The sequence below is a fragment of the Fukomys damarensis genome, unplaced genomic scaffold (assembly GCF_012274545.1).
Source record: "Fukomys damarensis isolate Sample0158 unplaced genomic scaffold, DMR_v1.0_HiC HiC_scaffold_19, whole genome shotgun sequence".
In the NCBI taxonomy this organism is placed as follows: Eukaryota; Metazoa; Chordata; class Mammalia; order Rodentia; family Bathyergidae; genus Fukomys; species Fukomys damarensis.
The window spans coordinates 60,377,695-60,394,142 of NW_022900931.1; the positions used below are offsets into that span (position 1 = coordinate 60,377,695).

The 16,448-nt window shown below is 47.1% G+C and overlaps 1 protein-coding gene across 2 annotated transcripts in view; it reads left to right on the plus strand.

Moving 5' to 3' along the window:
• Positions 1–16,240, plus strand: part of Axl (AXL receptor tyrosine kinase) — a 30,887-nt gene extending 14,647 nt beyond the window's left edge. For both annotated transcript variants that reach the window (XM_010623347.2, XM_010623348.2), the window contains 10 exons: positions 1,702–1,834; positions 2,087–2,178; positions 4,454–4,549; positions 4,682–4,759; positions 6,777–6,869; positions 7,258–7,379; positions 7,993–8,102; positions 11,286–11,445; positions 11,973–12,109; positions 14,149–16,240. In XM_010623347.2, the coding sequence (XP_010621649.1) occupies positions 1,702–1,834; positions 2,087–2,178; positions 4,454–4,549; positions 4,682–4,759; positions 6,777–6,869; positions 7,258–7,379; positions 7,993–8,102; positions 11,286–11,445; positions 11,973–12,109; positions 14,149–14,503 (1,376 nt within the window). In that variant the 3' untranslated portion in view covers positions 14,504–16,240. The remainder of the gene's footprint in view (positions 1–1,701; positions 1,835–2,086; positions 2,179–4,453; positions 4,550–4,681; positions 4,760–6,776; positions 6,870–7,257; positions 7,380–7,992; positions 8,103–11,285; positions 11,446–11,972; positions 12,110–14,148) is intronic.
• Positions 16,241–16,448: the final 208 nt, after the last annotated feature.

Genomic DNA, 16,448 nt, shown 5'->3' on the forward strand with positions numbered 1-16,448 from the left:
GATGGATAGGTGGATGGATGGGTGGGTGGGTGGATGGGTGGATAGATGGATGGGTGGATGGATGAGTGGGTGGATAGGTGGATGGATGGATAGGTGGATGGATGGGTGGGTGGGTGGACGGATGGATGGGTAGGTGGATGGATGGGTAGGTGGATGGATGGGTGGATGGGTGGATAGATGGATGGGTGGATGGATGGGTGGATGCATGAGTGGATGGGTGGATGGGTGAGTGGGTGGGTGGATAGATGGATGGGTGGATGGATGGGAGAATGGGTAGGTGGATGGGTGGGTGGATGGGTAGGTGGATGGATGGATGGATGGATGGATGGGTAGATGGTTGGGTGGATAGATGGATGGGTGGGTGGATGAATGGATGGATGAATGGAGTGTACTCCTCACATCCATCCTTCTCAGATATTTCTCTGACAATTCTGAGACATTCTTCCTATACTTATTATACTTTCCTAACACTATTTCTGTCCTCCAGTTATAACTCAGCCCACTCTCCTTGGATACCTGTCACATACCTTCCTATATTTCTTCACGTACTTTTCCAACACACATCCATCCTCATTTCACGCGTATCCTATTATAATCCTTCACTCCTCACATATGCCTCCTAAACACATTGTACACGCACGCTGCTCTTGTGCAAACTGTGCACACCTTGTACATGCTCACCATACATTCCACATTGCAAACAATGAAAAGCATATTGCACACCTCACATCTCCCCTTGCACACTCATCCCAAGTTCCTTAGACATCACCCCTTCACCCTTACCAGCATTAACCCATCCTGCTCTCTGCACACATATGGCCTTCTATGCTCTGTTCCCACACTCCTTACCTGCCCCTCTCACATTGTTTACATGTTCACTGCACACTCCTTACCCACTGAAGTTGAGTCCTTAAAACTCAGTGCTGGGCTGGGGATGTAGCTCAGTGGTGCAGCCCACTGCCTCTCAAGCACAAGGACCTGAGTTCAATCCCCTGTACCAAAAAAAAAAAAAAAAAAAAACAACTCGTTGCTGATTTCTTGTGTCTAGAACTCCTTGGATTCTCCTCATTCCTCATGTGCCCCACACTCCTCACCACCCACCCCACCCCATGCTGCACACTCACCATGGCCTTTGCACAAATTGTCTCACTTGCATTATTCACCTTATGAAAAGCTTTCTGTGCTTGTTGAACACACCTCAGAGATAGTCCTTAGTCCTTTGTCCACCACACTCACTCTCCTTGCACATTCGTTGCACAGGCCTCACATCCTACACTGCAGGGATTCTCTCCCCTACTTACCTGTTTTTCCATACTTGGGTCCACCCTCCCTGCACAATTCACACACACACACACACACACACACACACACACACACACCCCTATGCTACTTCAGGTTTACTCACACTCATCCTGTGTTCTTCCATCCTTCCTTGCACATTCCTGACGCATCTGTCTTCCCATTCCACTCACTGCACTCATCACGCACTCCTCAAATATCTGTCTCACAAGTTTCCCACTCTTTCTGCTTTAACTCATATCACACCAATTGCATGCCTTGCCGTTCCTCGGTTAGGTGAAATGCCTGTCACACACCTCACCCAGTATACCCACATCTTTTGCCTCCCTCGCATATCGCTCCCTGGGTCTCAGGGAACCGGATCCAAGACCTAGCCATGACCTGTCCCCCATACCCCGACAGTGAGCGAGCCCCCTGCTCCTGCCTTCTCGTGGCCCTGGTGGTATGTACTGCTGGGAGCAGTTGTGGCCGCTGCCTGTGTCCTCATCTTGGCCCTGTTCCTTGTCCACCGGAGGAAGAAGGAGACCCGCTATGGGTGAGTTAGAATGACATGGAGTGGCATCTGTGGACTGGGAGGCAGAGGCAGGAGGCAGGGAGACCAGTGAGGAGGGAGAGGTGGCCAAGAATCATGAAAAAGGCAGCCATTGGCAATCCTAGGCACATGCAGCAGATGTTGGAGGAGAGGACCAGCAGGGCTTGGGTCCAGGAGGGCACCTGTGTTCCCCACTGGCAGGAAGAGGGGGTTCCACATGGTTCTGCCCTGCTCTCATGTTCTTCGTTCCCCCAGGGAGGTGTTTGAACCAACAGTGGAAAGAGGTGAACTGGTAGTCAGGTACCACGTCCGCAAGTCCTACAGTCGCCGGACCACCGAAGCCACTTGTAAGTGAGCCCTGTGCCTCCCTGCACTGGTCTGGGGCCAAAGAGGAAAGAAAATTAGACCTGCTAGGCCTCTGCAGATGCATGAGACAAAAGTTTCTGAAAGCCTTGGGACACTAGAATTGATGAACCACTGGCCCCAGAAACAGTGAAATCATGGAACAACACAGAGCTTTAGCTTAGCCACAGCAAGTTTTAGAAACACTGAACTTCAGAGCCATAAGACCTTGTAACAAAGCGATGATGATGATGATGATGATGATGATGATGTTGAGATAATGATCTGTGGTGGTGGTGATATAGGACAATAAGAGTAGGTGATAGCGGGGTGTGGTGGGGCACACCTATAATCTCTGCATTTGGGAGGCTGAGGCAGGAAGATCACCACAGGTTCAAGGCCAGCCTGGGTTGCACAATGAGTTCAAGGCCAGCCTAAAATACATACCAAGACCCTGTCTCAAAAAAAAGAAAAGAGTAGATGATGATGTTGGTGATGGTATGTTAGGCAACCCCGGCTCCTCCTATCTCGTTCGATCCTCACTACCATCCGAGGACACAGTTTCATTTTTTTTGTTTTTGTTTTTTTACTATTGTTGTTTGTATTTTCATGAGTCCTTGTCATCACTTTCACTTCAAAGAGGAAGACACTGTGCACTGTGGCATAGCGTACTCATGCAACTTTCTGAAGGCCACACAGCCTGTAGGTTGGATAGCTGGGATTTGAACCCAAGCAGTTGCCCTGAAGTCTATAGCGTAATGGAATGTTAGAGAGAGGATCAATCTTGGCTTGAAAAATTATACGCTCAGTATAAGAGACTTGTCGTTTTGAAAATCCAATCTTAGAGCGATAGACTGAGCATTGGAGAGTCATGGCGGGTCACAGATAAAGAGGGACCTCAGGGGCCACTCAGTCCCATTTCCTCATCTCTCAAATTAGGCAAACTGAAATCCAGAAAGAAAAGGGGTAGAGCTAGTCTTGATCTAGCACACATCAAGAAGGCTTCCAGGGCCTCAGGAGAGTTTTGGGACAGGCCTGGGAAAGACATTTCCTTCAGAGGAGAAGGAAGAAACAGCAAGAAGGTCACAGTGCTTTGATGAAATAATATACAGTCACAGTTCCCGAAGTGTGAGCCTGATCCCCTGGGGTCCCTAAGACCTTAACAGGGGGCCCATGGCGTCAAAACTATTTTTGTAATAATACCAAGACCTTATGTGCCCTTCTGCACTCTCCTTCTCTCACGAGCTTCCAAGGGTGTTTTCCGGAGGCTCCCTGACCTGCAATGATATGAAAAGCTGATGGATAGAACATGTGCTTGTGTATTCCAGTGTTTTAAAAATCTCTTTGTTTTGACTGGAAATACAGAACAAGTCTAGATGTATCTGTATCTACCTAAACCCCACATTTAAAAACACTTGGTAGTCTTGAATAATTCCTGCAACGGAAAGGGGTCAACAAGTTTGAGAACTGACACTACGCACTCTTGGAAATGAATACATTGCAACTGTACATCATATATCCCAATTATACGACAAGCGTCTTATAGACACACTGCTGAGTAGGGAAGAGCCAGGCATAAGAGAAAGCATGCTCTGTGGTTCTATTTCTATAAGATTCAAAGCAGAAAACTAACCTATTGGAAGAGAGGTGAAGACAGTAGCTTTCCCTCCTAGGCCGTGTGTGGCTATTGACTTAGATGCTAGCTTTACAATGGATTTCTGGAAATCCGCTGAGCTGCTCACCAGTTGTGCAGGTTACACTTCAGTAAGAAGAAGTAATTTTGTATATCCGTGTAATATTTTTATGTTTCATACATTTTGGTTGAATGTAGTGTCTGCTATGCTGCCTTTTATATGAGGACTTGTTTATTTCATAACTGACCCATAATGATTGCACATATTTATGGAGTACAGGGGAAACAATTAGATACATGTATACAATGTATAGTAATCAAATCAAGGTAATTAGCATTTCCACCTCCTTAAACATTTCAAACCCCTCTCTCAAAGAAACATTTTTAACAACTAGTACAGCAGGACACTGACCAATCAAGGTGCACACAGGAGTAAGACCGCGGCCAGGCTTGAACCCTGTAGTTACTGTGGGGGAAGATTCAGGAGTCCAGAGGAGGAGCTAGGGATGGGGAGCTAGGATGTTCAGGGCAGTAGCTCATTTTGAACCAATGCAGTAGTTCAGTGTTTCAACAATGGGTATTTCCCTGTCGCTGAGTGTCACCTGAATGTCAGCCCTGAGCCATGACTCTGTGCACACCCCCTACAGTGAACAGCCTGGGCATCAGCGAAGAGCTGAAGGAAAAGCTGCGGGATGTGATGGTGGACCGGCACAAGGTGGCCCTGGGGAAGACACTGGGAGAAGGTGAGTTCTCCAGCAAACACACATATCCTCCGGAATGCTGAGGTCCTTCACTTTCCCATCCTTACCCAACTACAGAATTACAGTCAGGATGCCCACTCCCCCCAAGTCAGTGTCTCCCTCCTGCCCCCACAGGAGAGTTTGGAGCTGTGATGGAGGGCCAGCTGAACCAGGACGATTCCATCCTCAAGGTCGCCGTGAAGACAATGAAGAGTGAGTCTGTGCACGTTTGCATACACATGTAGGATCCGTTTCGCTAACCCCCAGCTCCTTCCCTGTGCCCCAGAGAGACAGGTGAGCAGAAAGTTAGTGGCAAATTGGCCATAGTACAGAATGCCAGCGTTTCCAGCTGGGAAATAGAGCCCATGCCAGATACTTCAGTGGAAGGAATTGAATATGGGGACATTAGTGCCACTGTGGGAAAAAAGACTGAAGGAACAACCAGGACAGTGTGAACTTGGAGGTTAGCAGCAGTAGGAAGTCCTTGCCACCCTTAGGGAAGAGGAAGGAAGTGGAGTTACCATGGCTAGGGACACTTGGCGGAAGTCAGGAACAGAGAGTTAGGGGCTCCTTTTGGGAGCAGAGGACATTCATTCATGCCAAGATGACGACAGAAGCAGAAAGGGGGTGAAATACACTGGTTTCTCTTCTCCTCCTTCCCAACTGCCAGTCTCTCATCTTGCCTACCACTGGCAAACTACCACTGGCAAACTCCAAAAGGAAACCACTAGGGAAGAGGAGACTGGGAAATGTAGTTTTCAAGAGCCAACCCCTTGAAATATGTAACAGAGCAAGGGTAGGTCCAAAATGAGGCACATCTGGCTTCATTCCCTGGCTATGGGAGCTCAAGCAAGTGACTCTCCCTCCCCGAGCCTTCCTTCCCTCATCTGGAAAAAGTGTTCCTAATGTCCCTACCTCCTAGGACTCTTGCGAGGCAAGGCACTTCATGCTGGAGATGAAGCTAATGTGAACTACTGCTACATTATGTATATTATCACAGTGGTTGGGAGCCACTCCAGAGTCACAAAGCACAGAAAGGAACAAGTCCTTTTGATACAGGGAAGTAGAAGAGTAAGAGGTTCAGGCTGAGGCTGGAGGTGAGAGATGTGATCCTTTCTGGATTACATGGCTGGTCTTAGCCAGTCCATGGTGGTGCAGACCTTTAATCCCAGCATTCTGGGAGGCTGAGGCAGGAGGATGGCAAGTTCAAGACCAACCAAGCAACTTAGCTACTAGGTAACACCCTGCCCAACATGAAGAAAATAAAAATAACCTTGGGCTATGGAGTCATTCAGCACCTCTTGTGTTCTGAGTTATGTTCTCAGCCCAGGTTTTAAGGCCAGCCATATGACCCTGAGCAGGTCACTTTGACTCTTTGAACCAGTGTCCTGAGCTATAAAGCAGTCAGCATGATAGTAAGCACATGGTCCCCAGAGTCAAATGGCCTGATTTCAACTCTGCCTACTCATCTCTGAGCGTGTGTGCCCTCAAGTAGGTTCTTTGAATTTTTTTTTTTTTTTTTTTTTTTTTAGTACTGGGGATCAAACTCAGGATCTTGCACTTGCGAGGCAGGAGGCAGCACCACTGAGCTAAATCCCAAGCCCTTTCCTTGACTCTTTTGCACCTTGGTTTCCTCATTTTTTAATAAAGGGCTCATAGCCAGGATGGTTGTGCATGTCTATAATCCCAGTGCTTAAGAGGCTGAGGGAAGAGGATCACCATGAGTTCGAGGTCAGCCTAATCTACATAGTGAGTTCAAGGCCAGCCTGAATTGCATAGTGAGACCCTGTCTCAAAAAGGGCCGGGGATTTAGCTCAGTGGTTCTGCTGCCTGCCTCACAAGCTCAAGGACCCAAATTCAATACCTGGTACCCTCCCCGAACAAACTATAAATAAATAAATGGGCTCATAATTGAAGCACCTTACTTAGATGATTAAATGCGTTAATATAAGTAAAGCTCTAGAGTATAGCAGTTGGTACTTACTAATTTTTTTGTTTGTTTTTTCAGTACTAGGGATTGAATTTGGGGGCTTTGCACTGAGTTTTCAATTTCGAGACAGGGTCCCACTAAGTTGTGCTTTAGCCTCCCAGAGTGCTGGGAGTGTGCACCACAGTGGCCAGCTTACCAATCATGTTTAACGATGATGACCATGGCAGAGAGGAAGAGGAGAAGGAAAAGCATCCTCCCTCCCCTCCCTTCCTCTTCGCCTGCCTTCCTCTTTGTCCCAAGTTGCCATCTGCACGAGATCAGAGCTGGAAGACTTCCTGAGCGAAGCTGTCTGCATGAAAGAATTCGACCACCCCAACGTCATGAGACTCATCGGTGAGAGAGGAACAGATCCCCTCGGGGCCACACCAGAGGGAAGACCCCTTCTTGTAGCACTGGGAAGATCAAACATTCAGGCTTCTTGCTCCCCTCTTCTTCAAGATCAGCAAGTTCCCCCTCCTCTTCTCCCTCAACTTGGAATGTGACCTCTGACCATTCCCAGAAATAGCTGAGGTCCCCAGGAGGGCTCCGGAAACATCCCTGGGAAGTCTGCTAGAAACAGCTTCTCTTCTCGAAGCTCTGCCCTTGACACCCACCCCCGACTATGTGAAAGCCAAGTTTGAAAGGGAAGCCAGAGGAGAGGCTAAGAATGGCCAGAAGGGGGCTTGGGGCTTGGCTTCCCCCTCTGCTCAGCTGGGTGTGACATGGCTGCCTGGGGTTTCAGGTGTCTGCTTCCAGGGTTCTGAAAGAGAGGGGTTCCCGGCACCAGTGGTCATCTTACCGTTCATGAAGCATGGAGACCTACACAGTTTCCTCCTCTACTCCCGGCTCGGGGACCAGCCAGTGGTGAGGCGCATTTCATCATAGGTCCCCAAGTACTGAATGAGCATATATCAGGTACCCTGCACTACTCAGCCTCCTGGAAGATCCTGGTGACCCTGAGCTTGTTCTCAGGGAGCCTGTCTTCCAGCGGAGGAGCCAGGCGATAAACAAGCTGACAAATACATCAACAAGGTCATTTAAGTGCTGGGAAGGAAATGTAGGATGAGTGATAAGGAGGTGGAGGAGTTGGTCTGGGTGAACAGGGAGGGGAGGTGACCCTGAAGGAGGAGCCGGCTGGGGGATGTGGGAGCCCAGACGGGACACAAGCCCAGCTAAAGTCACAGCACATGCAAAGGCTCAGAAGTGGGGACAAGGGTGGCTGTTTGAAGACCAGAAAGGAGGCCCCTGGCTGGAATGTATGTCAAGGGCAAGAGCAGTAGGAGATCAATCAGAGAGAAAGGCAAGAGTAGGTTATAGAAGGCCTTATAGGCTATGGGAAGGAGTTGGATTTAATTCTCAGTATCACAGGAAATCACTGCAGGCAGAGCTAGACACGCACGGGAAGGGAAAGGAGAAAGAGGAGGGATGGACTTTGGGAATTCTGTTGACCTTTGCTCCTCCCTGCCTCGGTCCCCAGTTCCTGCCCACTCAGATGCTGGTAAAGTTCATGACAGACATCGCCAGTGGCATGGAGTACCTGAGTACTAAGAGATTCATACACCGGGACCTGGCTGCCAGGAACTGCATGTGAGTGCCCAGCCTTTTGCGAATCTCTCCCTCCTTCCTCTCCTTCCCAGGGTGATTAGGAAGCTGGACCCCTAATGGGAGGTCAGAGGTCAGAGCTGGGGTAGAAAGGTCAGCAAGGCAGTCTGGGAAGGCTTTCTGGAACGGGGGCCCTCCTGCACTGAGATCTTGAAGCGGTATTTGGATGTGGAGGGAGAAGAGATGGGGTGAGGCTTATCTCAGTGCACATTAAGAGGTGAGCAGAGGGGCAAAGGTGACTGACAGGGTGTAACACGTGAGCCTCACCTCGGCCTGCTCCATGCTAAGTGCCTTGCCCCACTGAGACGGGGGAGTGGAGCCACAGTTTTAGATATTAATCCTGTAGTGCGCACGCACACCTGTAATCCCAGCACTCTGGGAGGCTGAGGCAGGAGGACAGCAAGTTGAGCCCAGCCTGGGTAACTTAAGTGACTTAGTGAGACCCTGTCTCAAAATTTAAAAAGGTTTGGGGATGTGGCTCAGTGCAAAGGTCGTAGGTTCAATTCCAAGTACAGGAAAAAAAAAAAATCAGTCTCGTAACCATGTCAAACTCATAGAAACCACAGCTGGAGAATCAGAGAATCTTCTACAACAGCACCGGTGTTTGCAACTCTCAACAATGTAGAAATGGAAATTTCTTTTCCCCCCAACTTTTTATTTTGAGAGATTCCAATGCTAAAGAAGTTGAGAGAGTCATACAGTGAGCACCCTTGTTGAAATTTTGCCACATTTCTCTTCTACCTTCCTCTCTCCCCTCAGCCATTTGCAAGTAAGTTACTGGAATTGTGACACTTCATCCCAAAATCTTTGTTTGTTTTTTGTTTGCTTGTTTTGAAAAAATAAAAATGTATCAAGGCTTTATTTTTAACTAACAGCAAATAGAAATCGTTCAGTGAGATAATGGCAATGCGACAGTGTTATAATTAAGCTCAAGAAAGGTTTGTGGAGTACACAGAAGATCAAGGTCTCCAAGTTGCCTCTTTTCAGGTCTTCTAGTTTATCTGGCTCCTTAAATGGTAAGGGGGAAAGCCCTTATCTGGTGCGAAAGATTTCCAAAATGAAGTTGTAGGTTCTCTTTCCTTTACAAAATTCCTGTCACATTAGCTGTTGAAACAGAGCCTTCTGTTTGCTTAGGTGTCTTTTGGTTATTTCACATTAATATCATCACCAGAACTCTATAATTCCACAACTGGGATCTTACAAAGTGGGAGAGATTGCAGTTAAATCTGCTGTTGCTTTACATGTGAAAACAGTTGACAAGCCAGAGTACATTGGAATTGCTGAGGCATTTCCCTGCTGTTGTTTGAGATTATCCTTTCTCTCTCTTCTTGATAGATGCACAGACAGCTTGATTTAAAATTCTACAGGAACCCATCTGATTTCAGGAGTAACCAATTAAGGGTCCAATGAATGGTCACTTTACCCCTAAGTCTTTTTTTTTAATTAAATAATTGAATTTGTTGGTACGTTTTAGGGATACAGTACAGTTACATTCATTGTTGGGCTCTTTTACCTCTACATGACAGGTCTTGGTTCTCATTTTTTCCCCTTTTCCCTGCCCTCCCTTTACCCCCTCCTCCCCTCCCCATTTACAAACACTTTATATCCATCTTTTCATTTTCTCACATTTTTTTTCTTTTCCCTTATTACCCTTCCCTACCCATCCCACCTTCCCTACACCTTTAGCCCCTTGCTTCCCATTTCACAATGTCAGTTATCTCATTAGGATCTTATGTACCATTACAGTTTATTCACACCAGAGAAACTATTCAGTATTTACACATGTGTGACTTGTTTATTTCACTTAGGAGTATGTCCTCAATATGTATCCATTTTCCTATGAATGAATCTAATTTCTCATTCTTTATGGCTGAGTAATATTCCATTTTATAGAAAAACCACATCTTCTTTATGCAATCCCCAACTGATGGGCAAATGGGCTGTTTCCAAGTTTTAGCTATTACAAACTGTGCCGCTATAAACATAGGTGCGCATACATTTCACCCCTAAATCTTAAGCAGGCAGCTCTTAAGAATAAGGACCTTCTCCTACTTTGTCACAATTCCTTTATCACACCTAGGAAGATTAGTAATGATTGTGTAACATAATCCAATCCATACTCAAATTCTTCCCGTTGTCCTCTAAATTATCTTTTATAGCTAAATTTTCCCCTGAACCAAGATCTAATGAAGATTTCCAAATTGAACTCAGTCATCATACCCCTTCCTGTCTATTTTAATCTAGAGTAGCATACCCATACCCATACCGCTTTTTTGGGGGGGGTACTGGGAGTTGAACTCAGGACCTTGAGCCACTGAGCTAAATCCCCCACCTGCACCTTTTATATTTATATAGCATACTCTTTTGGATGAGCCAAGGCTAGTAGTCCTGTAGAAAGTCTTACATTTAAGGGCTGGGGATTTAGCTCAGCGGTTCAGTGGCCTGCCTTGCAAGCGCAAGGACCCGAGTTCAATCCCCGGTACCAAAAAAAAGAAAGTCTTACATTTAAGATGTAATTCCTGGGTTGGGAATGTAGCTCAGTGGTTCTGCCACCTGCCTCAAAAGCACAGGGACCTGACCTTGATCCACAGTACCAAAAAAAAAAGATGTATTTCCTAATCTTGGTTCAGGATACATGGGTATGTTTGTGCAAAATCAAATTCCCTTATGATCTGTGCACATTAATATATACATATAGTATATGTAAATATGCATAGCATATGTAGTACACATAAAGTGTGTGTGTGTGTGTATATATATATATGTATAAGAAATAAATATATGCAATAATTGTATAATGTTCAAATTTAGCATAAGACTCATAAAAAATTTTTTAGTTCCCATTATATATATATATGTCATATAGTTCAAGAAAACTTTTTACAAATCAGAAAATTAAGCCCAACGAGCCTAGGAATGACCTTAGAATCTGCCAAAAGCCACAGCTGGGAAGGCTATTAGAACGCCCCTTGTCCCACCCACATTTTACAGAGGGAACAAGAAGTTAAGCAGTTCCTTCTGGGACTGGGCAAAGGTGCAAGGAATAGATTCCCCCCCGCCAAGGCAGGACAGTGAGGGCAGGAGGTGGAATTGAGTCTGAGAGCCGACGCAGGCTTCCTGGGAGAGGCTGCTAATGCCTGGATCTTGTTTCTCCCCCAATATGGGCAGGCTGAATGAGAACATGTCTGTATGTGTGGCAGACTTTGGGCTGTCCAAGAAGATCTACAATGGGGACTACTACCGCCAGGGTCGCATCGCCAAGATGCCAGTCAAGTGGATCGCCATTGAGAGTCTAGCTGACCGCGTCTACACCAGCAAGAGTGATGTGGTACGTGCACTTCCACCAAGAACAGGCAGCTCTGGGGGTGGGAGGCGGCCTGACTCACACCGTTCCCAGGCGGCTGCATGTGCAGAGCGCCCAGGAATACGTGGGGTTCTCTGAGGACAAACCTGTGTGGTCTGGGCATGTCTGGAGACATGGTGGGCATCTGTGAGCAGTGGTGTGTATATGCGGGGGATGTGTACAGACTCATGTGCACGGTGCAGCGTGAACAGACCGGGTTAGGAGACGCAGTAGTGACCATGCACGCATGTGCCCACACTTGTACATTGTATGCAGCCGGCATGGAGGGGAACACAGGAGATCATGTGTCCATGAAGGGTGGGAACGTATTCACAGATGCTCGCTTCTATACAACCACAAAGGTCACCCATATGTGGGTCTACCTGGGCCAAACTATTTCTGTGAACACCTGTGATGTACCCACAGGGATGGCTGAGCACACACGCACCAGAGTGTGTGGTGGAGGTCTTCGTGTAGGAGAGGCCCTAATTCTCCTCCTCTGTTCCTCACAGTGGTCCTTCGGGGTGACGATGTGGGAGATAGCCACACGGGGCCAAACGCCATACCCTGGAGTGGAGAACAGTGAGATTTATGACTACCTGCGCCAGGGGAACCGCCTGAAGCAGCCCATAGACTGTCTGGATGGCTTGTGAGGACCTTTCAAACCTGCCTCCCTACCCCAGAGTCCACCTGCGAAGTTCTGAGCACCCACACATGGCCTCACATCTCCAGGATGCTGCAGGGAATCCCTTAGAATGTTCAGCAGCCCTCTCGCCCCTTCACCAGTGCTCCCAGCAGGACCATGGATGGCAGCCCACAGGGTGCAATTAGCTAAGGAAGGCCTATCCTGCTTTGTCTTATGTGGGATGCAGGCTAGATCTGTCCCCTCCCTCCTTGGGCAGGTACCTACAGGCAGTGAACAACTGTACAACCTTCCCTGGTGGTCCTGCCTATGGGGCCCCCAGTCTGGGAGACTTCTAATTCATTCCACACCCCTGATCACCCCGCACGTCTCTTTGATGCACCTCAACACTCTGGACTCGATGCAAAACCCTCCCATCTGTTCTCCTGATTTTCTCCAGACCCCCGGTCTCCTCTGAGCTATTTGCAGGAATCCTTTAGGTTGAGCTTATCAACCTTTGCTGGATCACAGCTTGCAGAGAAGGGCATGACATTTAGCCAGGCTTTGAGGGTAAAGAGAGGATGTTACTTGGGTCAAGAGGAGACAGCCTGGGGCTTCCGTCTCCCCATGTCCCCTTGGTTACTCCAAGGGCTGAGGGGAGCAGGAATAATAGTCTATATTTCTGGGTTTTGTTTTTGTTGGTGGTGGTGTGTATGTGTGTGTGGGGGGCTGAGGATTGAGCCCAGGGACTTCACAATGAGCTATGGCCCCATCCCTTTTTATTTAATTATTTATTTATTTGTACCGGGGCTTGAACTTGGAATCTTGTGCAAGGCAGGCAGTGGAACCATTGAGCTAAATCCCCAGCCCTTTATTTTTTATTTTGAAACAGGATCTCCCTAGGTCACTAAGTTGTCCAGGCTGGGCTCAAATATGAGATCCTGGGGCTGGAGATTTAGCTCAGTGGTTCCGCCACCTGCCTTGCAAGCACAAGATCCCAAGTTCAATCCCCAGTACCGATAAAACAAAACAAACAAACAAACAAAATGAGATCCTGCTGCCTCAGTCTCCCACAGTGCTGGGATTGCAGATATGTTCCACCATGTCCACCTTTATAGCTGGTATTTTATAGAACTCACTGGAAGACAGGTGTTTTGTTTTTTTTTTTAGGTGCTTTGCATACAACTCATTTGATCTTTACCATAGTCACAGGAATATATAGATGGCATTATCCCCATTTTCCAGATGCCCATAGGGAGGATGAGTTTCTTGACAAAGGTTGCACAGTTACCCTATTAGTTATCTATGCTCCCAAATCTAGAAGTTTAAAACAACAAACATTTATTTTCTCATACAGTTTCAGAAAGCCAGGAGTCTGGAAACCACTTAGTGGGTTAATTCTGGCTCAGAGGTCTCTAATGAGATGACAGTCAGGATGTCAGCTGGGCTGCAGTCACCTGAAGATTTGAGGCTGGGAGATTGCTTTCAAGGTGGCACTCTCACGTGGCTGAGGCCGGAAGCCCCTCACCATGTGGACGCCTCTGTAGCACTGCTTGAGCTTCCCCACAGCATGGCGAACCCAGATAAAGTGGGAGGAGGAAGCTGCAATGGCTTCTTCTATGACCAGGCATGGTGGCACATGCCTGTAATCCCAGCACTGAGGAGACTGACACAGGAGGATTTCAAGTTTGATGCCAGCCTGGGCAACTTAGAGAGACCCTGTCTCAAAAACAAACAAACAAAATAACAAAAAGCAAAAAATCTTTATGGAAGTATCTTAAAGCCTGGCTTTACTTCTAGCTTTGATGCTTTGATGCTAGCATTAGCTCTGGAAGTCACTTTGGGAAGCTCTGCTCTAACCAACCCTTGTTACAGCACCCCTGATTCACAAAGCCCTTCCTAGCTCCCTTCAGAAACTTTGATAATACCTGAATCTCCCAGATGCCTCCAATTGCTGGGGTTCCCTCCAATCCCCAACCTCCATATGTCCTAAAATATCCCCCAGCTTCCAGACTGCTCCCTTCTGACACCCTGCTCAGTCTCCCAACTTCACTATGTCGCTCTAGGTACATCCTGATGTCCCGCTGTTGGGAGTTGAACCCCCGAGACCGGCCAAGTTTTACAGAGCTGCGTGAAGACCTGGAGAATACACTGAAGACCTTGCCCCCTGCCCGGGAGCCTGACGAAATCCTCTATGTGAACATGGATGAGGGCAGAGGTTATCCTGAACCCCCTGGAGCTGCTGGAGGAGCTGACCCCCCAACCCAGCCTGACCCTAAGGATTCCTGTAGCTGTCTCACTGCAGCGGAGGTCCATCCTGCTGGACGCTATGTCCTTTGCCCTTCTACAGCCCCTGCCCCCACTCTGCCTGGAGACAGGGGCTTCCCAGCACCCCCACCAGGGCAGGAGGATGGAGCCTGAGACAACCTTCCACCTGGGACTCCCTCTCAGGATCCAAGCTAGGCACTGCCACGGGGGAAACCTCACCCTCCAACTTTCCCACTCCAGGCCTACCCTTCCCACCTCCATCCCAGACAAAACCTTCCCTTTCTCTTCATCACAGCATCCTCCTCCAAAAAAAGAAGTTGCTGCACCGAGCATGGTGGCACAGACCTTGTAATCCTAGCACTCAAGAGACTGAGGCAGAAGGATCGCTAAGTTCAAGCCCAGTCTGGGTTATATAGCGAGACTCTGTCCCAAAACAAAGACATGATTGGAGTGCAATCGCTAACAGTCCTCCCAGATCTGACATTCAGAAATTCTACATTGTGGGGCAGGATTGTAACTCAGTGGCACCTCACCTACCTGGTAAGCCCAAGGTCCTGAGTTCTTCTCCAGTACCAAAAAAAGAAAAAAACAAAACAAAAAACTAAATTGTAAGGCCTAAACAGTCTATATCAAAAGTTCTAGGTCTCCAAGTTGCTGTGCATCTTTTGTTCTAAGGACCTGAAATTCCAGTCTCTAGTTCTAAAGTGCTGTGTTTCTTTTCTTAAGAAAGTGTCTTACCTATGTTACCCAGCACTAGCCTGGAATTCCTGGGCTAATGTGACCTTCCCACCTCAGCCTCCCAAGTAGCTGGGAATACAGGTGTGCTAAGATTCTTGATAAGGGCCCAAGATTCTAGGTTTAAAGCTAAAAATTCTAGTTCTAGGATTTAAGACTCTGAGTATAGATTTTATTGTTCTAGAGTTCTGAGTTCTTTGAGCATAAGACTCTAGATTCTACAATTCTAAAGATTCTATAATTCTAGACATGGAGGTTCTAAAGCTTACTGTTCTAAAATGTGATGGTCAAAGGCTTTGGGTATAGCTATCCTGGTTGTAAGAAATTGCATCCTACACCTTCAAGTTTTCATTTTCTCAAATTCTAAGATTCTAATGATGGTCAGTTGTAGTTTCTGAGGATCTCTGATCATAGATTCTTTCGTATGAGATCCTGGATCTGAAAGGTCTAAGATTCTACAATCTGCAATTGAAAAGTTGTAAGATTCTAAAGATGGAGATTCCAAGATCTAATGTTCTAAGATGTTTATTCTAAAACTTAATCCAAGAACCTAGATTCTCTAAAATTCTAGGTCATATGTCCCAAGATTCTACATTATTAAGCTCTCAGATTCTAAAGTTGGCCCGTTTAATGTTTGAAGGCACCGTAAGATTCCACTGACCGAAGATTCTGATCCCAAGCAACTAATAAGACTCTCACAACTGTGACTAATTAGACACCAAAATTCTAATCATTTCTAATGTAGGACGCCTAAATTCTATGCTGTACTCTGTGATTCTAGGATTATAATTAAAGTTCCAAGAATATACATTTCTAACATCTTAAGGTTCTAGGCACTATACAGTTAAGATTCACATGTTCTAAATTTCTAAGATTCTACTTGTCTAGAACAGTAGGTACGATTCCAAGTTTCTAACCCAAAAGTTAGGACAGGTTACCTGCTTAGCCATCTGTGCTTCCATCTCCCCTCATATGGCCCCCCCCAAGCCTGTGCAATGCAATTAGGGATGCTTCTTTCCCCCCCGCCAGGGAATGGACCATCTCCCTCCTTTGGGCCATGCTGCCCTCTTGAGCCAGTCCCTCACCCTCCCTGTACAGAATGTGGACTCTGGTGCCTCTAGAGGGGCTCCGGTCACATAAAATTTTGTCAATCACTATTCTATCTCCTCTTGTCTCTGTTTAGCCACATCGTGGCTCCTCTCCCTGGCAACTTGGTTTCCTTTTAGTAAAAGAATGGGGTTTGGTGGGGTCTGGGTCTGGGAATTCTTACCAAGTAGCACACAAAAACACTCAAGCAAAGAAATTCAGGCTCTCAGAAAACCCTAGTCATATGGAATAGGCAGACAGATACAGAGTCACGCAG